Raw genomic sequence first — 28,000 nt, 5'->3', positions numbered from 1 at the left:
TTGTATTTCTAAGTAAAATGTAAACTGTTCATACATTCTCTTAAACATCACAGTGAAAAACAAGTACCCGTATATGTGATAGGGCAGGCAGAGGGCTCCACCTGCTCTGTCCTTGGCAAAAAACCTTGGCCACATAAAAAAATGCAGGCTTGGCTTCTTCACGGATACTCATGTTGTGCCATCCCACTGGAGCACCGGTGGACCCCAAAGGCAGGGCAGGGGGTGGGGATCAGTTTTGAAATGTTTCCAGGAGCTCTGTCCAGCTGTCTGTCTGCCAGCTTGGGAGTGCTGCGCCAAACTACAGGGACACTGATGAGACCACGGCTCTGCTTACATTCTCTAGAGAAGACTTGGCTTGGAGTGTGGCTGCCTGGATTCGAAAATGTGTCCTTGACTCCATGGAATAATTCTTGTAGTTTTGCCTGGAAGAGACCAGAGAATCAGACACATGAGGCTGCTGTAAAAAGTGCTTTTTCTTCAGTCTGAGCTGTGGGAGCCCACCAGCCAAGGAAGAGTTGTATAGGTCTAAATCCCTGTCGCTGTCTAGAGAAAGTTGGGTGGTCTGCCAATAGGGATTAGCAGAAAGGGTGTGTAGCCAGCCCCTCACCCAGACATCATGCCTGTGGAACCCTCTTGGTCCTGATCGGTCCCTAGACTTGAGGTGTCAAGAGACAGATCTATAGGCTGGAACACAGGGGACCAGGGTCTTCACACAGCCCTGTGGCTGACTTGAGTGTGATCCTGGGCAACTCAATTCCTGCTTCTGGGATTCCAATTCTTCATTGGTGAATTGAGAAGGAAGCCTTCCCACGCTTGGTGAGAGCTGGGCTCCCAGGGACGAGGGCCCGGGCTCTGGACTGCCATACTGCACTTGCCAGCACCCTCCCTCTGCCCCCAGCCAGGGCTAATCAAGCCTTACTTGGCAGTTTCCAAGAGTTTAACAGCCTCTTCATTTCTGCCTTGCTCCATAAACAGCAGAGCCAGCTCCAGCAGGGCATTTGGGATCAAGTAGTGGTCATATTTAATCTTCTTTTCGCTATGGGGAAGAAGAGGACATGGCTTATAGGCTTGCCCTTGAAACGTCCTTCAGGCTTCTCCCAGGCCTTCCCCAAATGGGAGGATCTAACCCATGCCCTCAAGTGGGGTTTCTAGCTCTGAATTCTGATTTGGGAAGGTTCCCACTACCTAGCCCTAGAAAGCAGAGCCTTCTAGACCTCTGCACCTGGGACCCAACTCCCTAGCAACCTATGGCTCATATCCTTGGCCACTTCCACCTCAGTCCCCAAACCCCTTTTTCCTGGCTGAATTATTTATTATATTGGGAAGTGCCCTATCTATAATATGGCCCCCCTAACCTACCCACCATGCTGTCCCAGAACTATCCTTTTAGAAACCAGATCTGCCCTGCTTGGTATCCTTCCTCACCCTTTTCTGTCTACAGGATAAAGTTCAGTCTTGTAAGCAAAACAGCCAGGCCCTTTGTAGTCTAGGTGCGCCCCCCCCCCCCCCCCCCCTTATTTTGTTTGCAACCCTTTCCCTCTGTAATTTCACCCAGGCAGGAAAAGCCTAATCATTGTCCCTCCAACCTCAGGCATATCTGTGCCAAACATTTGCATATGCTGTCCCTACTCCACTTAAAACTCCTCCTTCATTGCTTTCTCTGTCCAATAAACTTCCCAATTTAACTGGCATCCTTGGAAAACCTTTCCTGGTATCTTGAATTAGGTTTAGGTCCCTCCTCAGGGCACCTGCTGTCTTCTCCGCTTCCCTGTGCCACGGCCCTGATCATATCAGATTGAGTTGCCTGTAGCTGTTGATCTGTAACATTTGTAATCCACAAGGGCAAAGGCAGGGTTGGTGAATTACAAACTTCAGGGGCACCATTAACACTGAATTCAGTGTGGATAGGCTCCTGTAGTTGAGCAGTCTGACAGCCCTGCCAGATGAGGTCTGAATGATCTGTGCCCTGCAAGGCCCTGGCACAGAGTAGACACTAGTACACATGTAGTGCCTAGGGGGAGGCACTGGAGTGCACAGGAGGGAGAAGCAGCCCTGAAAAGTCTACCTAGGAGAACCAGGCCGCGGTAGCCATCTGGATTGGGAGCAGCCACAGAGGCACTTACTTGGCAGAGATGCTCCTGAAATTCTCCTCAGCCTCCTGGACACGGCCCAGGTATTTCAGACACAGGCCTTTCAGCAGCTTCACCAAGCACTCATCATCCACTGAGTACTCATTCTCTGAGAACAGGGCAGTGAGAGGAGGAAACAGGCTTGTTTGTTTCTGCAACAGTTACTGTGGAGTCCCTACTCTGTGCTGGGCCCTGAGGACACAGAGGTGACTCACACATGGTCCCTGTCCTCAGGGAGCTCACATCGGGGAAGGAAAGACAATACAGTGAGTCCAGGCTGCTTGAAGGAGGCCCAGGGGCTGTGGGAGCCCATTGGAGGCCTTGACTCTACCTGGGGGACAAGAGACAGCTTGGAGGAGCTGTCGTTGAAGCTCAGTCTAGAAAGGCACATCCCCCAGTAGGGGGTGTGCAGGAGGCAGCTGATGGATGTTTCTCTCTCATTGATGTTTCTAACTCTCTATCCCTCTCCCTTCCTCTGTAAAAAATCAATAAAATATATATTTTTAAAAATAAAAGAAAGGCAAAGGTCAGTTACCAGGGTAGAGAAAGAAGGATGGACATTTTTGGTAGAGGAAAACTTCAACTGCAAGTCCTGTGGTCTGACCCAGCCTGGCAGATTCAAGGGCCTGGGGTAGTCACCTGGGCCCTTTTCCAGCATCTCTTCAGCCTTGGTGATAATCTCAAGTATCCCATCTGTGAGTTCGGGCTGCTTCCCAATCACAGCGTAGCCATTCCAAATGTACATCATTTCCTGAAGGTAGGGGAGCAAGAGAGTCCTAGGTTTCTTCAATGGGGTCTCAGTTTCCCCATCTGTAAAATGGGCAGCTCAGATCAGAGGATCACTAAAGGCCCCTATAAGCTTCTAAATATTGGAGAAATAATTTACCTCAGCACTTCAGTGTTCCCAATAGAGTTTAAGACTGTGTCACCTCTCCTGTTCCCTCAAGGCATTGGGCTTGACTTTCCATCATGAAAACTATGAAATTCCCTGATTCCTTTTTCTGCCTTGACTTCTAGGAAGCTCAGAATACTAACATGTTCATTCATAGTAATTTTGTTGTTTGGGTTAGCATTTTCTAAACTATCAAACCAAGTAATAGATGTGAAAGTGATTTGTATACATAAAGTTCTAGAAAGACATTACTGTTATGGTTCTTGTTATGTTCTAGGGAGGGAATTTAAGTTTAGACCAGTGTTTCTGAAGATCATAATATGGTCCCAAGTTAGCAAATGTTCCATTAAAAAAAAAAATTCCAGGGCCCAATGAGTTAGGAAAAAACGTATTCAAGCTTCTTGAGACTTACCCTGCTGATTGGTATATAAAAGCTCCAAGGTCTACATTATATACACTTTGTATATACAGTCTTACCTAATATATTTCAGAAATCATTTTACGCATAAATGGTATTTTCCAGGTTATAATTTGGGAAATTCCTAAATTTTTGGTATAGGTGCTTCCCCTACCCTTCCTTACATCACCCCTCACCCCCATTTGATGACAGTAGTTTTATTTTATAAAATATTTCTAAATAGCGATAGTCAGGATACAAGTTCTAAATACATTATATAAATATTGAATGCTTTGATTTATAAAGTGTCTAACATTTTATCAGATGATTCTCATAACTGTTCTATGAAATGGGCAAGCTATATATTACCCTATTTTATATTAAGGAAGGGGGACCCTACCCAAGGTCACAAATTAATGAACAGTAGTAGATCCAGGACCAATAAAAGGTCTTTGAGGACCTTTTCTACTTCTCTGATGCCTGCTAAAATCATGCATGGAATTAGCATCATAACAGTGATTCAGAACATGGGCTCAGAAACCCGACTATTTGTGTTTAAATCCTGACTCTAACTCACTAGCTGTGCAACCTGGACAGGTTATTTTATCTTTCTACTTATGTCTTATCCACTTATTAGATATCTTTCTACTTTTATTATCTATTGGGACTTAGTATCCCCATCTGTAAAATGGGAATACCACTAGCACCTACTCAGAGGGTTATTGTGAGGATCAAATGAGGCCATGGGCAATGGGTGTGAGTAACCTTGAACACAGCTATTAATAACAGTGTCAGCTATTATTTCAGAGCTGACTAGACCACAGTCCCAGGGCTCGGGGGCTCAGAAAAGCTCAGTCCGGTGATGGGAACAGTGTAAACAACAATCACATGATAAGACTGAAACAATCAGAGTAGGAACACAAATAGCCTCTGCCTGGGGACAGGGTGTAGGCTGTCTAGGAAGGCTGCTCACTTGTCACCCCACCCCCAGGAGACCAGCACTTCCTCCGAGGCAAGGGCTGGCTCAGACTCATCTGTCTCCCCCTTCCAGGTGAATTGTGAAATCCTCTCCAGGCCCCTGAGGCATGAAGGTCTTTCTCCCTCATCCACTTCCTCTGGGCCCATGGTTGTACCCCTGGCTCTCAGCTAATCCCTATAATCCCAAACAAATGCAATCCCAAAAGACCTTCCTACCCACCAGAGCAGGGATTGGCAATGAGATGGGTTTGGAAGCGAGGTAGCGCCTGGACTTCCTGATGGCAAACTTCTCTGTGGGTAGAGATTTCCCAGCTATCTTGAGTTTCAGGCCTGGCACAGCCCTGCAAGAGAGATGAGGTGGGTGGGGGAGGGTGAGAAAAAGCAAGAGAGAACTGAGAGTCCCCAGACTGCCTAGTGGCTGCTTGGCACCTCTCTGGGCCTCAGTTTCCCCATCTGTATGACGATAGTGTTGGACTCACAGCCTACATCTTGTTTCACAGGCCTTGACCCTAGACCTGACCACTTCCTGTGGGTAGGCAAAGGGCTCCTTCACACCAGCTGGCAGAGGAGAGAATATAATATACAAAAACGCCCAGGCCTATTCTGCCTTCTAGCTGTCTCTTCTCCAGTCCCCAGGCCCCATTTCCGGAGGGGCCAACCCCATTTCACAGTGGAAACTAATACCCCAAGAACGGGCGGGGGGGGGGGGGGGGGACTTGCCCAAGACCGCACATCTGGAAGCTTTAATTAGCTCTTGCCACAGGCAGTTGTGGCCTCCTCAGCTGTTTACAAGGGCAGAGTAAAATGTGGTATGCAGCTAAGCAAGCCTCCACATCTGGGGCCTCACACACCCAGCTCCATCCCACCTTCTGATTTCTGCCACAGTCACGGGGTGTGGCTGTGACCCTCAAGCCTGAGCCGCCCAGGAAACAACTGGACCTAGTTGTGAGCTCCCCCACCAAACACCGCCCCTGTTGATTCACGGCAAAACTTCTCCAGGCCTGTTTTCTCCCTTCCAAAATGGAGATAATGATATGAAGGAGAGCAGAATTGTCACCCCACAACAGGCCTCTTTGGCAGAGGATTATTTTAGGCTGGTTATTTTTAAAAAATAGCAGACACAGGAAAAGCTCTTGAAAACCTAGAAGTTACCTTTTGTGAGAGACATTTATATTTACAAGGGATATCCCATCTGTTAAGGTACCTCCCTCTCTGTATCAGGAAGAGGGGGATGACTAAATCTCTAGATGTTCATCAGTGCAGAAGAAAATGACTTAATTATGCATGACAACCTTACCCTTATTTACTGTGCTTTCCTGGTAACCCCACATACTGCCTCCCCACCCCCAACACCTTTAGTCTTCAGCTGAAGATGGTATTTAAGGTGCTGGATTCAGCCATTTTGGTGAGTTGCTCGGTTTTCCTGGGTCTCTCCCTCTCCCACATGTACAGGAGGCATTCATGTTATTTTAACTTCTGTTTGTTTTTCTCCTGTTAATCTGTCTTTTATTATGGGGAGAGGAGAAGGGTTTCAGCCCCAAACCTAGAAGAATAGAGGGAAAATTATCTTCCTTCCCCCATTCTCAACCTGCAAGGCTGAGCCCTGCTCCAGACCCTTTGCAGAAAAAGCAAACACAGCAGTTATAGGTAAGAATAAAAAGAGCCACCCTTTAGTGGCCCCAGGCCCTACACCAGGCTCTTTAAATATATTCTCTATTTGATTTGCAAAACAGCCCTGCAAGACAGAGATTATTCCCATTTTATGGATGCTGAGATCGTCTGAGGTGACACAGATAAGAAATGGCAAAGTCTGGATTTAATCCTGTTTATTTGATCCAACTCTTTGGCTCTCTGTGTGCTTCTCTGAGTGTTAGCAGGTTAACTCAGCCAAGGGTACGTCTCTGGACCTCAGTGTCCTACTGACCTGACAAAAGAGGCTCAGTGGAAAGGATGTTGACAAAACCACTTTGGTGAAAGAAAGCCTCCGAACAGACTCAAAGGGCTCTAATAAGCAGCCGCAGGAGGTGGTGATGGAAGGGAATGGTGGGCATGTGGGGCAATCCTCGGGGAGGGTCCGAGCGCTCAGGGCAAGGGAAGCTGTCAGCTCAGGGTATCTGGATAGACCCTGGCTGAAGCCTACAATGGGGGGTGCAATGGTAGAACTCACCTAAACAACTCCACTTCATCATCCCCAAACGGCTTGTAGTCATCCTTCCCAAACATGCTGAGGTAGGCAGCCTTCATGTAGATGTAGGTAGCCTGTGAGAGGCAGGGCAAGAGTCATGTGAGGAGCTCACCTTCCCAGAACAGCTGTGGCGTCTTGTGGAGCTGCAGACCACATCTTACTCTGCTGAGGAAGCCACAATCCACGTGGCAATTCATTTGGCACAAATACCTCATTTGGCCCAGCATAGGAGCTAACATTATTGCCAGCCCCAGGGGAGAAACTGAGGGAACTGAAGCAGCTTGAGAACTTGAGCTGGGATTTAAATCCAGGATGGGCCCATATGAAAGCAGCTGCCACCCTCTCCACTCTGAAGCAATGGAGAAAGTACTCAAGCAACCAGTGGATGCACAGGCAGTGCTGAGGATAGGATGGAGATACACAGGCCGGGCAGCAAGGGCTTCTGGGAAGCAATTACTTCCGACTGGGCCCCTGAAGGCCAACAGGAAGATTCACAGAGACACAGAGACCTTGAGGATGGACTTCGCAGGCAAGGGAAACAGCTGAGCAGAGCCTGTGTATAACCAAGATACAGATAGGTAGCATAAAGTATGGGATGCATAAATGAGATGTGAGGCAAGAAGAGGGAGCAGGACCGTAGGCCACGGCTATCTGAACTGGTGAAACTGCCTACTGTGCTAGGTGCTCTACTTACATCACCTCACGTGATTCCCAAAGACAATGCTAGGGTAGGCACCCTCTGCATCCTGGGACCTCAGAGCTGCTTGGGACAGAGCTGGGAGTGACCCCAGGTTTGTGTGGCTTTAAGGGCCTTGTCCACTGGATCCACAGCCAACCCTGACAGGAAAGGGGTGGCTATGCAGAACCCCCTTCCTCCGCCCAGAGATCCTGAAAGCTGTGCCCCTTCCCCATAAGTCCAGTGCCAGAGGAGTCTGGCTCTGTGCTGCCCTCCAGTGGCCGAGCCCTGAACCACAGCTCCTGCCACCCCAGCTGCTGCCAAGGAACTACCTGCCCACCTGCCATTAGTGCAGAAAGAAGTGTACTGGGTGGAGGAGGAACCGGAGCCGGACATCCTGGAGCCTAGTCTCTGGAGAAGGCGGAAAGCAGCTCCACCTGGCAGCCCCACCCATGCTGAAGCCCAGGGCTGCTCCTAGTTCTACGCTGACCTCAGCACCTCAGAAAAACTTTTGTGGGGTGTGGTGGGAAGAATCACCCCTCACTGAAACCTGTTCCCCATCCTATCTTCAACTTCCCGGTGGCATCCTTGCCTTCTCCTTCTTCCCCATCCTGGCCAGCACTGAGCCACTAAGTCCTCATGATTTTACCTTCCCTCTAGCTCTTGCGTCCACTGGCCTTGAGCTATCATTCACCTCACTGCACCAGCCTCCACGCTGCTCCTGCTCCAGGCCACCAGCGATGTCTTTCTATTGTCCTAGTTTATATGATCTCCTAACCCATCTTCCTGCACCCCCTCCTGCCCCTGCAAGCCATTCCCCACACCATGCCAGTCAGATCTTTTTATGTCAAATTACACCCGTATGTCCTTGAAATGTTCTTGTGATATCCCATCACACAGGATAAAACCCAAACCCCCTCTCATGGCCTGCAAGCCCCATCCAGTCTCCCCCAGTTTCCTCTCCAATTTCATCTCCCACTGTATCCCCCTCCCTCACATCATTTTAACCACCCTGGCTTCTGGGCCATTTCCAGAATACATGAAAGGCACTCAGCTTCAGGTGGCAGTGCCCAGCAACCACAGGAGGGAGTTCTTAAAGCCCAAATCTAAACCACAAGCATCAAGTGTTCCTTCACTGTCAGACTAAAGCCTAAACAGCCACTCAGGGCCCTCCCTGACCCGCTCTTCTGGCTCCTCTTCTGCCAATTATTCCCCATCACCCCTTAAACTCACCCCAGGCCTTTGCCTGGCCTTTCCTCTGCCTAAGATGTCATTGTTCCTTCTCTACCAGGCTTATCCATTGGCTTCCTCTAAGAGGCTTCTCCTCCCCCCAGACAGCTCACCCACCTTGAGTCACCAGGAGGTAGGGTGGATGCAGTGACCTAGCATTGTGACACCTTTGGACATCAAGCTATTAAAGGATCTATGGGGCACATTGACGGACAACAGCAGCCGCCTCCTCTGATGGGACTTCTGCCTCCCCAGAGTTATCTGTTTGCCCTGGTTCCTGTAGTTTCTGTATTACTCTACCAGGTTCTGTGCAGTCAGATAGCCCTTGTCTTCAAGAAGCTCCAGCAGCCCTGGCCGGTGCTTCTCAGTGGTTAGAACACCAACCCCTATACCAAAGGCTCTTGGGTTCGATTCTCAAAACTGGGTTGCAGGCTCGATCCCCACCCCAGTAGGGGCATGTGCAGGAGGCAACCAATCGATGTGTCATTCTCACATCAATGTTTCTCTCTCTCCCCCACTCCTCCTCCCTGCTACTCTTGCTAAAAATCAATGGAAAAAAGATCCTCAGGTGAGGATTAAAAAAAGAAGAAGCTACAGTTAGGGACTTAAAGGGGATAGTTTCTCCATAGTCCCCTGCACTTCTACCCACAACCCTTCACCTGGGGACACTGAGCCTCTTAGCATCCTGACTTCCAGCTTTTGACCTTTCTGTTCTCTTGACTTGGGGTGTCCTTTCCTTACTCCACTCTCCACTCTAATTCCTCCTCCTTCAAAATCAGCTCAGATGTCTCCTCTTCCAGAGGCCTCCCCTGTCTTTGTGGCTGGGTGGCTGGGCTGCCCAGGGCTACCTCTGAGCTCCCCTTTCCCTCGTTGCTGCACGGCATGCACAGTTGTCACCACCTAGTTTCTGGCTGAGGGAAACATGAAGGCTCCACAGGGCAGAGAGGGATGCCACAACCAAACCCCTACAGCTAAAAGTTGGGGGACTGTGGTGGCCAAGGGCTGGAGAGTAGGAATGAATGAGGTCCCAGAACTCAGGGTGCTACAACCCCCACTTTCACAGGAAACCCTTCTGAGGAAAACACTAGAGAGAGTGGGGGCTGACGACCCCAAAGTCACAGAGCTGGATACCGAGCTGACAGCTAGGCTTCCTAACACCTGGGAGGCCTGGGCCTCCCTCTGCTGCTCACAGCAGCTGTGTGCACTCCCACCCCCACCCCCTCTTCCCTGTGTAGGCAGACCCAGCTGTCCAGCTTACTCCACAGGAAGGCTTCTAGGTCACCTGTTCAAAAAGGTTCCTGGAGTCTGTGCTCTTACTGGGAGTGGGAAGTGATGAGGAGTGAATGCCGGGCCCACAGGGCTGGGCTTGAGGAAACACCTCTAGCAGCAGGGCAAGCTGGGCCTCCTCGGGAGACTTGAGGGACTGTCACCAACAGCCGTGTGAGCCAGGAAAGTCACACACCCTCTTAGCCACAGCAGCCCTGGTGTGCCCAACGGAGATAACTTCTGCCTTGTTGGGTGTGGTGTGGCGGAAGTGGCAGGCTCTGGGCACATGATGAGAGCTCAGTGACACCCTGCCCCTTCCCCCAACCCCACCTGCCCCAGACCCAGGGAATTCCCTTTCATTTGGTCCCCAGGTGGGGGTACTGAAGAAGGACTTCCATGCAGAGGTGGGGAGGGATGAGAAACAGGGACTTAAAGACATTGAGACATATGTGCTAAGTAGTTACCTATACCAGATTAGATGCTGATGATCTAGATGATTCTAAAACTCTCTGTTCAGAATTCTGTGCTAGCATTACTATGGTAATAATGGCTAATGCTTATTTCGCCACTTACCTTGATATTATGTTTTCACCTATGGTGGGCACCTATTTTTCTCAATAAGCCTTTTGTGTTCTAGACCAGCAAAGTCCAATACAGTGGCCACTAGCCCATGTGACTTTTAAAATTTAAATTTAAAGTTAAATAAAATTGAAAACACCCGGTTTCCCAGTTGCACTAGGAACATTTCAGGTGCTCACTGTGCACATGTGGCTGGTGGCTACCGTGTGGATGGTGCAGGACAGAACATTCCCACCAGCGCAGAGGTTCTACTGGACAGCTCTCACCTAGGCAGTGCTAGCCGAGTTTCTGTCCCTTGTGACTAAAACTCCTGACTGGCACATTATAGTTCTGAAGTTTCTCTGCTCCTCGCTGTCTTTCGTTCCTTCCCACCCTGAGTCCTATTAGAAGTTATGGTTCTGTTTAAATTCCAGCTGGGACATCTGTGTTCAGTTAGGAGTTTGCCCTTGGTCTGGGCGCATGGCCAATCTGGGTTGGCCTAGTCCCCCACTTCCCCCCAGCACTCGGTGTGAGCCCACCTTGGACCAGGAGTTCTCCTTGCTGAGCAGGTCGGCGTAGAAGTAGGCCATCTTCCACTGGCCCTTGTAGGTGAAGCACCACATCAGCTCCCAGTAGCACATGTGGTGGAACTGCTTCCAGTGCTGCTGGGCCTCACAACACTCCTCGAAGCGCCGGACGGCCTGTGGGCACCTGCTGTTCGGCCTTCCGGTGCCCCCGGCCAAGCCCACCCACCCTCTGCACCCACCCAACTCCACTGCAGGCCCCGCCTGCTCCAATGCACATGGTCCACCACTGTGCGGGAGACGGGCCTCCAGTCCTTATTATTCCCCCAAGTCTCACAGGCCTCAGGCCCAGTTCCTGCCTCTCTCTGGAGCTCTAGTCTTTCCATCACAAAGTCAAAGTACAGGATAGAGCTATCATGGAGGGAGAGCAGGTAGTGGAAAGTGTTAACATTAAAGCAGTGTAATAGCATCTGTGCCTCAGAGCAAACTCCAAAGGTTTCCGTAGCTCCTCTGGAGTGAGCTGGATCTGGGGCATCTGGGCCTTGGCTTTGTGCTGGGCTCTCTGCCACGACTGTGGTCCTCCCCTCTCCAGCCCCTCTGATGGCTCCTTCCCTTCTATGGAGCCCTCACTCTCCACCACCCGCCCCCCCCCCACACCTCCCCAGGTCCAGCCTGTCACCACACCCTGAGTACTAGTAAGTGGGTCTTCCCATGTCCCTGCCTTATACCAGCACCTCCCTCTCCAGGAGCGCTGCGTCCTAATCTCCCTGTCAGAACCCTCTCCTCCCCAGACTGCCTCAGAAGTGCCTCTCCCACTCCTGCTCTGCTGTCCGTTTTCTCTTGGGCCCCCCTCCCAGCCGGCCCTGTCCCTGAGTACATCTCTGTGTGTCTGACTTCCTGCTGGCCTGGGAGACCCCATTACTTACGGCGTCAACGTTGCCTTTGATAGCTTCAATCCGCCCTGCAAAGAACAGGAAGATGGCGCCCTGCAAAGGCACATGTGTGGGTCTGTGTGGGCCCATGCAGCATACGTGGGCAGGGGTGTCTGGCAGGAGTGGAGCTCACCTTAGGGTATCGCTTCAGGTAGGGCTTCAAGAGCTTTTCTGCCTCCTCGATGTTGACATTCCCGGTGCCTGAAGGAGGTGGGGATACAACACATGTCACCACCACCACGGGCTCCTGTGATCCACCCAGCAATCCACCAGGGCCTTCTCAGGGCCTCTGTTCCCCCCTCTATGAAATGGGGATAATATTCTTCTATCTCTAGAGGGATGTGAGGATTAAATAAGCACAGATGTCGCCTCTAGCATATTATAGGGCTCAACAACTAAGAGTCCATGCCCATTAACCCCAAGGAGTTGTGCCCAGAACCCCAAGGAGCTGCCTCACACCCTCTATAAGGTGGGCATGGGCATCCCCATTTCACAGATGAGAAAACTGAGGTTGAGACCTACTCAAACTATGAGGAAGTGAGTAGTCAACAGGCCCCAGAACAGTTGAGGTGGCTCTGCTGTTTGTGGTTTCAGTGCCCCATCCCTAGTCTCAGGGGCCCAGTCAGGGTGTGTAACCCCTCACCCTCTTGACCCCTGCCCTTAGAGCCAACCACACCCCAAAGGACTTGCACTGGCCCCAAGGACACTCCTACCGAGCACGAAGGTGAGGAAGGTGTGGTAGCACAGCAGCAGCATGACGCAGAGCACAGCTCGGAAGCTGTGCCCCGAGGCACCCTCCGCCAGCTGCAGCAGCCCATAGTCCTGGGGACAAGAGACCAGATTGAGGCCAGCAAGGCCTGGGCTCCCCAAGTCCACCCTGGGACCCACGGAGGCACAGGGGCCTGGAGGTGCTGCTGGAGATGGGGGCAGAGTGGTGCACCCAGGAGGCCAGGTCATCTGTCCCCAGGCTGTGCCACCCCGGGGAAGGGGCTGTCCCTCTCGGAGTCTCAGCCACCTTCCTGGGGGGAGCACGCACTGCTGCTAAGGCCACAGCAGAGGCTCGGGTCTAGGTGTCCCCACCTCCTCCACAGCCCCTCGCCCATTCTTCCCCTTTTTCACCTGTTTGGCTGGTAGTGGGTGCTGAGGCCCTGAGCAGCCCCAGGCCTGGTAAGGGGAGGAGGAATGACAAGAAGGCAGATAATCCTAACCCACAGGCCCAGGGCACAGATGGGACCATGAGGATTGTGGTCTGGGAAGGCTCCCTGGAGAAGAAGACTCCAGAGCCTGGCTGGGGAGGAGCAGAAGCCAGACCCCACTCGTATCCCTGACGGCACTCTGCCTCTCAGTCTGTCCTCCAGTGTTCCTGTGCTTGCTAGGGTACAAATCTGCCTCCCCTGCCTCACACCCTCCAGGGCTCCCCTACTTCCAGGATAAAGACAGCCGGCGCTGGTGCCTCCATTCTGGCCTCGCCACCTCTCTTCCTGGCCAGGCAGGCCGCACTGTCGCACTGCGGCCGGCAGTTCTCAAGCTCTTCCCTCCCAGCATCATCCTGAAATCCTGCCTGTGACCCAAGGGCCTTCTTAAGAAAACAAAACTGAAAGGGACTTTCAGAGCCTCCCACCAGTGTTTTCCCGCCCGGGTCATGGACCACATGTGGCGACCAATATTTTAGAGGTCCATGCACAGGCATGAGGAAGCAGAGGGTCCCACGGGAGGGTCTTCCCTTCTCAGTTCTCTATCTGTCCGTCTGACGGTGTCCGGGAGAACACCTGGGCTCCGTGCTGGGCCTGTTCAACATCACTCTGGCTCTGAGCTCCCTTCCTCATGGAGGGAACGGCCTTGGCAGACCACTGGGTTTTCCTAAGATTGTTTGGTCCTCATAGTATTTACTGTTACGATTGTGTTGTGTAGCATATTTACTTTAAGTAAATTTAAATAAAACTTATGAGCTATTTTTCAGAAAAATAATATCCTACCTAATAATAGACAAATATGCAAATTGACCGCACCTTCACTACGCCCGAGCCACGCCCACCAGCCAATCAGGACAAGTATGCAAATTACCCCAACAAAGATGGTGGCTAATTTGCATATCAAGACAGCGTAGAAAGAAGCCAAGAGCTGCAGAAGGGAGCAAAGCTGAGGAGAAGCAAGCAAGCTGGGGGAGGAGAAGGGAGGAGCGAAGGCGGGGCCGGGGGAAAAGGAAGGAGAGCGGGCGGGCTGGCGGAGAAGGTGGGGTGGGGGAGAAGGGAGGAGAGCAGGCAGGGCCAGGGGAGAAGGGAGGAGAGCAGGCAGGCTGGTGGAGAAGGCGGGGCGGGGGAGAAGGGAGGAGTGGAGGCGGGGCCGGGGGAGAAGGGAGGAGAGCGAGGCGGGCTGGCGGAGAAGGCGGGGCGGGGGAGAAGGGAGGAGTGGAGGCGGGGCTAGGGGAGAAGGGAGAAAAGCTGGGGGGCTGGCAGAGAAGGCGGGCGGGGGACAAGGGAGGAGAGCAGGCGGGGCGGGATAGAGTGCAGCAGGAAACCCTATTGCAGGATTTTTCCTGCAACGGGAATGCTAGTATAACTAATAATATAGAGATCTGTGCACATGGCAAAAATCAAGGGCTAGAAAAAGTTCAAATTTGAGAAACACTGACCTGGTTTATTTATTTTATTTTTATTTTTTAATATTTTTATTGATTTCAGAGAGGAAGGGAGAGAGAGAGAGAAATATCAATGATGAGAGACTCATTGATTGGCTGCCTCCTGCACTGCCCCCTACTGGGGATTGAGCCTGCAACCCAGGCATGTGCCCTTGACCGGAATCGAACCTGGGACCCTTCAGTTCACAGGCTGACACTCTATCCACTGAGCCAAACCAGGTCGGGCACTGACCTGATTTTAAAAAAGCCGTTGTTTTACTGAAAAGGGGCTCAATGTCACAGAGAGAAGAGCATGCCTTCTAGCCAAGTTCCTTCCCTCACACCAAGTCTCCTCTGCCAGGAAGCCCTTCTTGATCTTCTGCCTGGGTTCTCAGGTTCCTGCCCTCAGTAAAGTGAGTCTGGTTTCCCCCCTCAAGGCCTGACGCATAAGAGGGCTTCTCTTGGGCATGTCCCACACCAGAATATAGTCCAGAGGAAGGGACTTGCTCCAGCTCTTCACCTGTCAGGCTCAGGAAACAAGCCCCAGGCCCCTGCACAGAGCTGCCTTCCACAGCCACCCTAGCCCAGAGCCTCCACCCTGTGAGGTGACCAGGCAGGGCTCATGGCCCCACTTGCCTGGAGAGTAGACTGAAGCCCAGAGAGATCTGGGCCTTGTCCAGGGAACCCATACCGATGGGGGCTGAGCCAGAACTGGCCCCTCGGCCCCGCAGCCCCTCAGCCACCTCTCATCTAGCTGAGTTCCAGTCCTGGAGATGGGGGGGGGTCTAGGGTCCCAGAAAGTAGGTATTACCTTGTTTCCTGAAAACCCCACAAACTCCAGCAGCCTCAGGATCCTAGTAGGAAGCATGGACAGCGTCTGCAGGAACAGAAGCAGGTGGGCACGTGCAGGGGCAGCTGCCCTTCCCACTCCCCAAACCCCAGAGTCCTGGGGGTAATCCTGGGGGTGCAGGCCCTGTGTCTGCAATGCCAGGTTGCCTGGAAAGCCAGCTTCCCCAGACAGAGAAGTATGACAGTCGACAGGAATGGACTGCACCCAAATTCTCTCACCACTCCCAGCTGGGTCACCTTGGGCAAGTTACATATCCTCTCTATGCCTCCGTTTCCTCATGTGTAAAATGGGAATAATAATAGCCCTTACCTCATGGGGGTGCTGTGCAGATGGATCAAATTAATCCATGTAAAGCCCATAGAAAGGGCCTGCACATGTTAGTCAGGTATTGTCATTACTACACCGAACCCCTACTTTGGACCAGGGGCTCTCACTGCATTTGATCCTCAGAACAGCCCAGCATAGAGGGCTTATTGACCCTTTTGACAGATGGGGAAACTGAGGCACAGGTAAGTGGCAGGACCTGACCAAGGCCCCAAAGCTCATCAGAGGTGGAGGCAGTCCTTGAACCCAGGTCCGGCTATAACCTGCTAAAGCATCCACTGCACTTTGCAGCTGTATTTCTCAGGATCCTTGGCCCAGGATCCCAGCTCCCATATTACATATGAGGAAACTGGAACTCAGAGTGGGGCCGGACCCCTGCCCCAAGGCCTGCTCTTAGAACAGGCTTTGCCTGAAGTGGAGAGAGCCGCTCCCACCCCTTTCCCACTACCCCATATCACACACACACACACACACACACACACACACACACACACACACGCTCCTCCCAGGTGCAGGCACGTCTTTTCTGAGCCTCCCTGCTAACTCCTACTATTCCTTCAGCCTAGAATGCCCTTCCCTGCCTAGAAAACTTCCCCCACCTATGGATGCTTCAAGATCCAGCTCAAATACTACCCCCTCCATGAAACCTTCCCCAATCCCCCAGGAAGGAGTTTGGCTCTCCAGTCCCTGTGGGTCATCAGCTGTTTCTGGGCCTGTCCCCTTCCCTGCCATTGATCCGTGTTTAACCACCAGCCTCCAAGGCTGAAAAGGCCCTGGTTTACTGTTTGTCCATTTCTGGTGCTATAAATATTGCCACTACAGTAGATTTTAAGCTTTCAACTTGACCTGGGAAGAAATGCACAAAAGGGACTCTGGAGCCAGTGCCAGCACCCACTGCACCCCCACCCAAGCTGGGCACCCCCCAGGCTACAACAGGTCAGCTTCACCCCTGGGGCCAGGGTTGGCACAGAGCCAGGAGCTCAGCAAAGACCATGTGTGTGGCGGGATGTGCAGGGGAGATTACTTTTGAGCCCAGACACTGGACATGGGCAGGGGCACTCCCACTCACCAGGTTGAAGGCACCCACACCAAGCTTCACGCCTCCTTCAAAGTGCCTGTGGTTCTCCCCCTTGCAGTATTGTGAGGACTGCACGAGGCTGTCCAGCTCCCTGCAGAGGGAAGCAAAGCACATATTGGGGGCTGGGTCTCATCCCAGCTGGGCCTAACCATGCCCCATTCCCAGCTGACCTCAGAACTCGGTAGTTCCAGCAATCCAGGAAGCTGGTATTTCCAACCACCTCTCCCACCGTAATAACACACTCCTCACCCCTGAATGTCAGCCATATCAGCCATAACGCACCTGCCGTGTCCAATACCTAGGCAGTTGGTTGTGCTCTGCATTTTGTCTAAAACACTTTCTCAACCTCAGCACTACTGGCATTTTAGGCTGAATAATTCTTTTTTTGGGTGAGGGGGCTGTCCCGTGCATTCCTGGTTTCCACCCACTAGATGCCAGTTGTGACAAACAAAATGTCTCATGGGGGAGGGGGGATTACCCCCAGTTGAGAACCACCAGGCTAACTCCAACACCCCCTCTTCCTGGAGTTGCCTGGTTAGAATCCAGCTCTTTCCCCAGCCACCAGCTGTACAAAGCCCATATCACAGCGGCCTAGGACAGCACCGCGGCCTTAAGGTGCCCTGCCTTCTTCCCTGCCTTAAGCAACTTGAAGGCTTTTAACCAGCAGACACTGGCTGAGGCCTCTCTGTGCCAGGCACTGAGGGACAGCAGGGAGCCACCAAGCTGCTGCCCCCCCAAGTCTCCCACTCTGGGGGACAGATCCCCAGGGGGTCTGTGAAGGTAAGGAGGGCCTCAAAGGAGAAGAACCCTGGGGCTGGACGCAGTCTGGGCTTCAGGGAAGGCTTCCCTAGGAGCTGACATTTGAGCTGAAAACTAAGGGATGAGCCTGGCACAGAAACAGTGTTCCTGGCAGAGAGAACAGCACGTCCAAAGGCCGTGAGGTAGGAATGAGGTTGGCCATGACCCAGGACCTTATTCTCAGGCGAGAGGAGCCTCGGAACTTGGCAGGGGCTGACCTGACAAGACTTTGGAAACATCACGCTGGCAGCTGGTGGGGAGACTGGAGGAGCCAGAATGCTCATCTGCTTCCCCTCACACAATTCCGGCACCGACCCACCGTGGGTGTGGTGCCCACATATCGCATGGCGTGTTACACCCAGCAATACCTTGCAGTCACACTCAAACCCTCTCTGCTGGGAAATGGTCACATTGAATGGGAGAAACAGAGATGATAAATAGTCTCAAGTCAATTCAAGTAAACTTTTACTTATGGAAAATGATTTTTAATGCCAAATTGGGGTTGGGGAATGAGCTTCCAGAGCTCTTCGGATTTGGGAATTATAGATGTTTGTAATACCATGTTAGGTGAAAGTGCTCTGTTTTGAGTCTTCATTCTTTCATCCATAGACATGGCCTCTGCCTTGCCCAGTGCTGAGATGGCACAGAAATGATCTGGCCCTCGGGCGGTTGCTTCCATCTGAGGGGGTATGTGGACACCATCCCTGTGTACTGGAGAGGTCAAGGAAGGCCTCATGGGGAAAGGCTTCACCTGGATGTGTAGGCGTTCTGCTGCTATTCTCAAAATTACTGTGTCTTTCCTCCTGCCCCCACCATACCAAGCTGTTAGTTCAGAATCTGTGTCTTAAGTACCTAGTTCAAGGTCAGGCACAGAGTAAACAGTCAGGGGAACCAACAGACACACCCAGGAAAACCAGGGGAATAATATTCCAGAAAGCTGAGGTCCCGAGGGTGCAGAAACCTGCCCGAGGTCACACAGCATTCTAGGCATTCTGCCTCCAGCCAGTGCCCTCTGCCTCCCACAGAGCAGCCGGAGAGGCCCAAGGTAGCAGATGCTGTGCCCCAGGCCCCCCGGCAGCCCCACTTACTTGTAAGTCTGGTAGCTGTTTCGAACTTTGATGCCGCCCTTGATGAAGCTCACCATGTTCTCATCCTGCAGGAGGGAGAGGTGCTAAGAGCTGGGCCTGGGTGGGTAGCCAGAGAAAGATCATACAAGACTCTGAGCCCTGCCTTCCCCTCCCTAGGTCCAGCTCCATGAGGGGCCCTAGAGGGATGGGGTCAGAGGTCAGCCAAACCAGGTCTCCCTGCCCTTGGGACTTGAGATGAGGGTCTTGCTTACTAAACAAGACCTCCAAAATGCCCCCTTCGTGCTGGGAGAAAGGCCTGGAGGAGACACTCCCCATGATTCCCCCCTGGTTCCCGGGGCCTCCTCTCCGTGGAGGAATGTGGGACAGGAAGAGGGGTGCTCATTTTTGGATTGTCTGTGTTTTTCACAAGCTGGTATTTATCACATCTGTAATTTAAAGCACTAATACCTACAGCCCACCCAGCTGTCCCACTCCTGAGTGTACGCCCAAGAGAAATGGATGAACGTGGGCTGTGAAAGTGGCCTTCAAGAACGTTTACAGCCCCGCTCCTCACAGCGGCCAAGAACCAGAAACAACCCAGATCCCCTTCGGCAGGAGAATGAACAAACAAACTGGTGTATTCACAGAAAGAAAGCAAGTCCCACACAGCTTGAGGCCTTACAAAGCTTGACGCCAACTAAAACATAATATGCTGTTCAGACATGAATTGGAAGATGAAAAGGCTATTTTTAAAAAATAGGATGGGGAGTGATTAACGTAAAACTCTAGCTAGTGTTTCCGTCCTGTGGAGGGAGGCAGGGCCCAGGGTGGGAGGGGCCCCAAGGGGAGGAGACTTGCTAGCAATGTTGTGTTCTCCAGTTGGGGGGGGGGGGTTTCGTGAGCATTTATTTATTATGTGTGATACTAGAATAAACAAAATAAAAGGACATTCCTGGTGCAATTATTACAGTGATCCTAATGAAGGATTAGGATTAAATCCAGTTCTAATCACCAAAGGCCCAAAAAGATAGAAAATATAGCAAAGAAAATTAAACAGCACCCCAACAATAAAATTTACATGTGTTTTTCCACCCTAATATATATATATATTTACATGATGATTATATGTGACAATTATAACCCAAGCTTTTTGGTAAAATCATGAGGTGATGGTTCTCTAATTACCATTGTGGGTAAGGAGTGCAGGTTCCTAGTCGGCCAGGTCTGGGTTCAAATCCCAGCTCTGCCCTTTGCTAACCACGTGACCTTGGGAAAGCGGCTCCTTCCCTTAAACCCTCCCCTTTGCAGGTCTGCGAGATGAAGATTAAATAATATATGTCAATGTTTGTGAACACAAACATGCAGTGTGTGTGAGGTATGTAAAAACCACACACCTGTAATGTATGCGCAAAGTGTGGTACGCTGTAGAAGATGCTACAAGTCAGCTTTTTGAATGAATCAAGTCAACTCATAAAGCAGGCTCCATGACCATGCCTGTCATCCCATGTGACCCTCAACAGGGACACAGCAGTCCGGAGGTGGAAGCGCATCCTGGTAGCGGATGGAGCCCACACCTCTGCCACTGAGCCTGGCCAGGGCTGGGAGTGCTGGGGTGACTGAGCCTCAGTCCTTGTTGAACCCCAAGGGAACTGATCGTGGCTGCTATAGACCCTTCTGCCTTTGACATGGTGGCCCATCTTCTGAACTCCCCAGGCTGCTTGTATAAGTAGAGGGTTCCTACCTGCAGGAAGGTCAGGGCTGCTCTCTGCAGCAGGCATTCTGCGTAGCAGACCTCAGCGTGGATTTCCTCTGTGGGGAGAAAACCAAAGCCCTGTGGCCTCCTGGGACTCCTGGCAGGAAGCTTGGGCCAAATCCTCCCCACCGCCACTTCCTACGCCCTCCACCCCATCACCCAGGTCAGGTTCTGCAGTGCTCACGCTGGTCTGAATTCTTTGCTTGCATTTCCTGCCCCTGGTCTTCCACCTGGTTCCCCCACCCAACACCCAGGATGTCAGCGCAGGGCCCTCAGCTGCTCTCCTGTCCTCCAAGCCCCGCTGTGGCTGTGCACCAACACCCCGCGGGGGCCGGGCAAGGAGAAGGTGCTGGGTGAACAGATGAACGAAGAAGCTGTGGGAGCAAGGGAAGGAGACCTCACAGCCAGGGACACTTTCCAGAAGACAGGGCATTTGGGTTGAAAAAGGAAGAGGCCCAGGAGAGCCAAACCATTCCAATGTTGAGGGACGGCTGAGGCCCAGGAGGTTGAAGTGGGTGAGGTGGGGGGTGGGCAGGGAAAGGAGAGGCCACTTGCAGAGGGACCTGAACACTGGTGGGGAATTACAGATTTGGTCCTGTGGGCGACAGGGAGCCATAGGAGGTATGAAGGAGGGAATGGCACCATCACATGCATTGTTTCTTGGTGGAACCTCCTAGGGCTCTCGAAGTGCCTCTCTATAGAAGAGCCCCAAATTGTTCATGGTTGCCCGCTGCTACCCCCGGGACTGGCGCGTGGGGCACAAAGACGCCACATGGCTCTGGCCACACAGACCATCTTCCACTGCCTTCAGCTGCCTTGCCCCGGGTGTCACCTTCTAAAACCACATTCCCGCTGGGGCAGACGAGATCCTGCTACCTAAACCAGAAAACCTATACTCTGGTTTCTCTTCAGATCGCATAAATCTTTCGCCTTTTACTAAACCAGAAAACCTAACTGCACACAGCGCTCAGGCACCCTGGCCCGAGGAGCAAAGCACACAGACTCCTGCGCTGTCTTCCAGGTCCTCGGCAGGTGATGCCAGCAGGCAAGAGGCTTATTGGCTCCCCCTTCACCAGAGAGCCACTCCTCAAACCCCATGTGTGTCCCAGCATCAGGCCAGGGCTCAGCCCCCTCCGCGAGACTGGGAGGGTAACCGCCCTTCCTGCCCCTCCCGGAGCCTGGAACTGGGCTGCCCGGGGCCAGCAGGGTTGAGAAGACATCTGGGTGCCACACCTTCCGTGAATTGATCCATGGTGGGGCGGTGCACAAGGTTGCTGAAAGAATCTGTTACAGAGGACTTCTTCCGGTACCTGAAGAGGAGGAAGGAGCCTCTGATCATTCAGGGAATGCGAGTGAGGGTCCCAGGTGAGCTCCTGCCCCTCCCCTGGGACTCTACACGCTGAACCCCTGGCGACTTCTCTAGATCCAGGGCTTTCTCACACCCGGGCCCTGCTGTTGCCTTGGTTGGAACCCTCTCTCCTCCCTCCCCTGCTGCTAGTCATCCTTCACAAACCAGCTCTGGCATCACCTCCTCCAGGAAGCCTTCCCTCTCCTCCAGCTGAACCCCCAGAACCCCTGGTGCTTCCCTACATCACACCGGGATGCCACTGTTTATGCCTGTCTTCCCACCAGGCAATGTGAGCATCAAACTGGCTGGGGTCTGGTGATTCGCTGGGTGGCCAGCACCCAGCACAGGGCATAGCCTAGGGCAGTGGTCGGCAAACTCATTAGTCAACAGAGCGGCAAACCTCGGCTCGAGAGCCGCATGTGGCTCGCAAGCCACAGTTTGCCGACCACTGGCCTAGGGCAAGCATGATTGTGTGCCCAATGAGTGACAGTCACCTGTGCACAACCTGCGTCTATTGATTCATTCATTTAAGCAGTAACATATACTGAACACCAATTACACACCAGGTCCTGTGACTTGTATTTTCACTCAGTCCCCATGACAACCCTGTCATCGCACCCATTTTATAGACGGGAAAGTCAAGACCCCAGAGGGACCAGCCTAAGGCCAAAGAGTTATTAATGACAGAGCCAGAATTTGTCTCCTCCTCATCAGGCCTGGCCCTGGGAGCCCAGTGAGTGGCTCAGATAACCAGGTTCCTGAGGCCGTGCTGACAGGGCCGGCTGTTAGCCTTGGGGACACAGCCTCTTCGCCAAAAGGAGCAGTACTCATCACGGCATTTTAGGCACTGGGATAGGCCAGGGTGACAGAAGGATGGGCCTCAGGACCCCTCAGCCCTGTCTGCCCCAGGGCCCGACCTCTGACACAGCAACTGCGCCTCCTTCATCATGTTGCCAGCGAGCAGGATGTCCTGAGGGTCAAAGGTCATCATGGCCTGCATCTCCAGGATGGTGGCATACGTCAGTGAGTGGTACATGCTCTCCTTGGTTCTGCCAGAGAGAAAGGACATGGGAGCACCAACTCCTAGAACTTCAGAGACAGCTGGCCCTGTGCCAACTGCCCACCGCGCCCTCCCATTCTGCCTGGGGCTAAGGGAGGTCCAGGGAGGGAAGAGACTTGCCCGAGGTCTAAAGACCTCGGATCCCAGCAAAGTGGCTATAAGTGACGTTCCAAATCTGAGCCTCAGTTTCTCTTCTGTTCTGTAGAGATAACAGCAACAGGCTGCTGTGAAGACTCAAAACTGGCCTCAGGCCGCACTGCCCAGCACTCCGGCAGGGCCCGCCTCTACCTTCTGCCTCCCCTCCCGCAGGTGCAGGCGGAGGGAGCCCAAGTCTTGTCCATGGGATCCTTTCTATCCTCAGCCCCACCCCTGGGCTTCCCCAGTGCCGGTTCCAGGGACCTCCTCCTCCCACCACCTGCCTTTCCCAGTCCACCCTCAGGTCACGCTGCTCTCTGGCTGAGCCTCTCTGGTTACACCTCCAGGCTTCCACATCCCCAGAGAGAACACTTGGGTCCGAGGCTCCACACAATGCAGGCCCCGCCCACCTCTCCAGCCCAGTGGTCCTCTCACTTCTGCTTCTGCCCTGTGATCAGGTCACTTTCAAGACTGAACCGCATGTGCTCTCCTCAAGAAAATCCCCCAGTCTCCCTCCTCCCAGGTCTTTGTACATGCTGTTCCCTCAGTTTGAAATATCCTTCCCCTCCCCTCCTGTTCCCTGAGTATCAGGGCCAATTGGAACCCCGGGCTCCCTCCTCAGGGAGCATGTGCCTGTAACTGCGGAGAGGCTCACACAGAGCGTGTATCCGCAGAGTCACAGCTCCCTCCCCAGACGGTGGGCGCCCCAGGGACAGAGCCTGTGCAGGATGCATCTCTGTCCTCAGCACCAGTGTACCTCAGGCAGGAGGCCTTCCCCCAGCCTCCTCAGCTAAAGGGTGTGTTGGGACTGGGGTGCGGGGTGGGGAACATTGAGTCTAACACCTGGAGAGAGCGGCAGGCAAGCTGGAAGGAGAACAGTGCCAGTCCCTCTCTGTACTTGGAGAAGTCAGAACGTGTCTGGGCCTTGATTTATGTTCCTGCAAAATGGGAACCATCATGCTGGCCTGCCTGGGTCCTTGTGGGCTGGCTGGGGAGCACCCTTACCTGGCACACAGTAGGTGCTGCAGTGGTTTCACTCCCTTCCCTGCATCCCCTCATTAATTACTTAGGAACCTCCTCAGTGCCAGGCTATGCTGGGAACTTCAGGGCAGAGAGATGACTAAGGTTTATAGACTATGCAATGGAAAAATCACGTGATTTTACCCATTTTCCTGCTATTCTCATTCTCAAAACACCTCTGTAAGTTAAGCTGCTCTTTTACTTCTGGGTCACCCTCAGGTGAGGGAGTTAAAGACTGAAGGAAACCAATGGCTGGCTGGCCCCACCCCTCCCCAGCCCGGGAGCTGTCCTCCCCTCCCAGATCTTTGTTTAATCTGAGGGCAGTGGCTCGTGGAAAGGAGGCCACGGCCTGCAGTGGGGGCAGAACGCGGGCTTCTGAGTCCCTCAGACACAGGGTGGGACCTGGCCTTGCCAGTCACCAGCTGTATGGTCCTGGTGAGTCTTGTAGCCTCTCTGAGCCTCAGGTTCCTCCTCTGTAACATGGATACCGTGACCCTTCTCTGCCAGGACTCTGGCTGGCTTAAAGAGGATGCCAGGCCAGGGCCATATCGCTGATGATCAACCAATGTGAGCTCCTCCATGTCCTGCCAGAGTCAAGGGTCACTGCCCTGGATAAAAGCTGACTCCTTAAAGAGGGGTGTCTTTTAACACACAGACCTATGCTTCCCCAGATAACCCCCTGCCCCCAGGCGCCTCTGACTCTCAAGCCGCTGCCTTTCTCTTCCTCTCTCCCCTAATACCACCCCCTCCCCAGGCCGGAGGCCAGGGACTCAGCCCCACCCGCTGAGCCCAGTCTGGTGCTGGGCCCAGGAGGAAGAACAGCCCCCCTGGGCAGCTGGCAGGCAAAGTGGAATTTCCAGTCTGAGGCCAAGGCCACAGCACGCGCTCCTGGCCCCTCCCAGCCCACCACCCGGAAGCTCCCCACTACGGTATGGACTGGGATTTGGGACACAGAGGACTGAAAACCTCCCTGACTTCAGACACGCCACGTTCTTGTTTGCACACATAGCATCTAGACCCCCGGGAGCAACAGCCCCTCAGCTCTGAACGGGACCCGGCCATGGAGCATCACGCCCCCTGGGGGGCTCACCGCCTGGGCTTGGACCAGCTATCAAGATGGGGCGGGCACTGGAAGAGCCCTCTAAAGAGCTGGTGATGGAACCAGGGGCTCCTTGGCCACCTGGAGGTCAGCTAAGCCCCGTGGCCTCCAGCCCTGCCCTCCTCCGCCAGAAGGCAAGGCTCTGGGCCTTGTCAGCTACTTGTCAGCCAGCCTTGTCCCCATTATCTGGGCCTCCCGACTCTGACCCGACCCTCACTGATCCTTCCTGGGCCCGTTCCTACCTGGGTCCCAGCCTAAGGCACACCTCTGAGGGCCTCTCTGGGCAAGGCGGCTCCAGGCTGGAAGGCAGAGGCAGCCCCCCTGCTTCCAAGCCTCTCTATTTACTTTATTCTCCGTAAAGCCCACCCATCCCACGTTCTGGTCCTCTCAGACCCCACCTCACCGCCCTCCTCTCCAGCCCAAGCTCCTTCTAGGACAGCGGTGGCCAACCGGTGGTCCGTGAGGTCCGAGAGGTTGGCGACCGCTGCTCTAGGGGACTCATACCCCTCGTCCACCTTCAATCACCCAGCCCTCTCCCTTCTGGGACCTGCTTCAGCTCCCTCACTCCACCCAGGCCAAGTGACTCTGCTCCTCAAATACACTAGCCCCTCCCTCCATCTCTGCCAGGCCTTTGTACAACCTGTTCCCTCTGCCTAGAACTGTCCTCTCCACCTGGCTGCCTCCTTCTCATCCAGCCCATCTTAGCATAAATGTCACTTCCTCCAGGAGGCCATCCAGGGCTGGCTTCGTGGTGTGTGATCTGTGAGTTACACTGGGCCTCATGCCTAAAAGGGCCCCATGCTTGGTTTTATATTCTGCTATTGCTGCTTTGAAATCCTTAATCATTTTTGAGCAAAGGACCCCATATTCTCATCTTGCAGTGAGCCCCAGAAATTATGTGGCCAGTCCTAAAGCCTTCCTGACCAGCCCCTCCCCACGTGAGTTGGGGTCCAGGTATAAATCCTGGCACCCCTTATTGCTTGTTTCGCTGAGAACAGCCCAGGCCTTGCCCAGTATTGCAGCCCCAGGACCCAGCATGCTCTGGGCACCTGGGTGAGCTCATGAGGTTTTGCTGAATGAACCAGCACCAGGTGCCCAATCACCCCATCCCCTGGATCACACCTTGACCTCCTCCTCATCCCACAGAATGGCTCTGCCTCTGGAGTCTTAAATGTGTTCAGTGGTTAGTGCATCAGCCGGCACACCAAAGGGTCGAGAGTTCGATTCCCGGTCAAGGGCACATACCTCCCTCCATCCCTCTCTCCTTCCCTCCCTTTCACTCTTTCTTAAAAAAATCAATGAAAAATATATCCTCTGGTGAGGAACTTTTTAAAAATAATAATAAAAAAGAAATTTCTGGAGGAACATACTCTGATAACATGAGGAAGGAGACAAGAGAGAAAAGGCTGGGATCGAGCAAAGAGGAAAGCAAAGAGAGTTGCAGGAGACCGCTGGGAGGCGGCCAGCAGACCTGTCTGTCCTCCAGGAGACAGGTTTCCAGGAAAAGGAAAAACTGAGTGCTCACCTGATATGTCTGCACATTTAGGGGAAAACTCATAATAGCGTGATCTGATGGAGCGGTTATAAAGCGTTCAGGGAATACGTATAGCAAGTTAGGAGACAACGATTAATTCTAGAAAGGAAATGCGGTCTTACAATCTTTGAGGAGCATTAACTACATAGTTATAATAATGCAAACATTTATTATTGATCTAGCCAAACACTGTGATAGAATGGTAAGAGGGGGATGAGGGAAGGGAGATGGGGCAGAGGTATAAGACTGCCCTGGCTGGGTAGCTCAGTTGGTGAGAGTGTTGTCCCAATACACCAAGGTTGCGGGTTTGATCCCCCAGTCAGGGCACATACAAAAATCAACCACTGATGCATAAATAAGTGGAACAACAAATCAATGTTTTTTTCCTCTTTATCTCTCTCCTTCCCTATTTCTTTCTGAAATCAATAAAGGTGTTTGTTTGTTTGTTTTTTAATGAAAGCTAACTTATTTACCAATAGATGATGTTTAAAAAGTAAAAAGTAACAAAAGAGTGAATTTTATGGTACCTGAATTTTATCTCAATTTCAGTTTTTGAAAAACTGCAAAAAAAATTTAAAAACAGAGCAGTATAAGCACATTATTTAGAAATAAGGCAGTAAATGCTAGAAGAATTAATGACTAACTGTCATTATTACCCTACAAGGCTTAAGTAAAGGCAACTCAAGTCTTTAGCGCTTTAGAGGAAAATAAAAAGGGGCTGTGTTAACTGATAGCCGGGAAACCCCCAGTGGATTCAGTGGGAACAAGACATCGAAGGAGAAGAGGCCGAAAGGACCTAAGGGGAAGGAAGTCACGGTGGCCTTGGGGAGGCCGGGCTGCCCACAGCTGTGGAGTGGGGAGCCTGAGCCATTTCTATGGGACTCTCAGGGGTCACGGTGACCCAGAGGTTGAAGGCATTCAGTTCCATGGGGATCCCCTCACAGCAGAACTCAGGTTCTCCATGACGCAACCACCCCCATCCCTACACCCATACGTGGGCTCACACAAGCGCCTGTGCACGCGCGCCTCCTACCCCCTGCCTGCGCTTAAGCCTCACCTGGGCTTGAGGTAGCTGAGTGCTTCTGAGAACTGGTTGGTGAGGAAGAGGTCCAGGGCGGTCATGCACTGGTCCAGGGCCTCATGGAGGCTGTTCACGGGCGTCCTGACGAGAGAGACACGGGATGTGAGACGGGGCCTTCAACCCCACCTCTGGCTGGAACAGAGCCTCACAGGGACCACCGGACTCCTCGGTGGGCCTTGGAAGCCTGTCAGGAGCTCCTCCATGCTGCCCGCTGGGACACAAGGACAGTGTGGACCCACCTCTGAGTGTTCCTACAGTGGGAGGAGAGCAGAATGGGGTGGCACCTGAGAATGGGGAGAGGTTTGGGGGAGCGAGGACAGGGGAGCAAGGAAAGCTCAGAAATAAAGTTATCTTACCTATCACGAGGGTAAAGAGAATCTTTGTGGCCCCGCTGACCCATTGGGCTTTTCTGGCCCCCCTCTGGGGGGGCACAGCCCACCCACTAAATTCCACGTCCGTCCTTTTCTCC

General features: G+C 52.8%; 1 protein-coding gene across 1 annotated transcript; it reads right to left on the bottom strand.

Annotated features, from left to right (window-relative positions):
* On the bottom strand, positions 1 to 28,000 carry TTC39A (tetratricopeptide repeat domain 39A). The gene is made up of 18 exons (XM_008139326.3): positions 27,888 to 28,000; positions 27,508 to 27,612; positions 22,520 to 22,651; positions 21,488 to 21,564; positions 20,243 to 20,310; positions 18,523 to 18,587; positions 16,628 to 16,727; positions 15,196 to 15,261; positions 12,481 to 12,589; positions 11,901 to 11,968; positions 11,762 to 11,821; positions 10,851 to 11,012; positions 6,564 to 6,655; positions 4,617 to 4,737; positions 2,769 to 2,880; positions 2,124 to 2,238; positions 920 to 1,036; positions 1 to 422 (listed from the first exon to the last, which is right to left on the bottom strand). The coding sequence occupies exons 1-18, from the start codon at positions 27,929 to 27,931 to the stop codon at positions 299 to 301; spliced, it is 1,737 nt and encodes a 578-aa protein (XP_008137548.1). The 5' UTR covers positions 27,932 to 28,000; the 3' UTR covers positions 1 to 298.

The sequence above is a fragment of the Eptesicus fuscus genome, chromosome 9 (genome assembly GCF_027574615.1).
Source record: "Eptesicus fuscus isolate TK198812 chromosome 9, DD_ASM_mEF_20220401, whole genome shotgun sequence".
NCBI classification, from domain to species: Eukaryota; Metazoa; Chordata; class Mammalia; order Chiroptera; family Vespertilionidae; genus Eptesicus; species Eptesicus fuscus.
The sequence above is the reverse complement of the archived record's forward strand: the minus strand, read 5'-3'. Positions and strand labels throughout refer to the sequence as shown.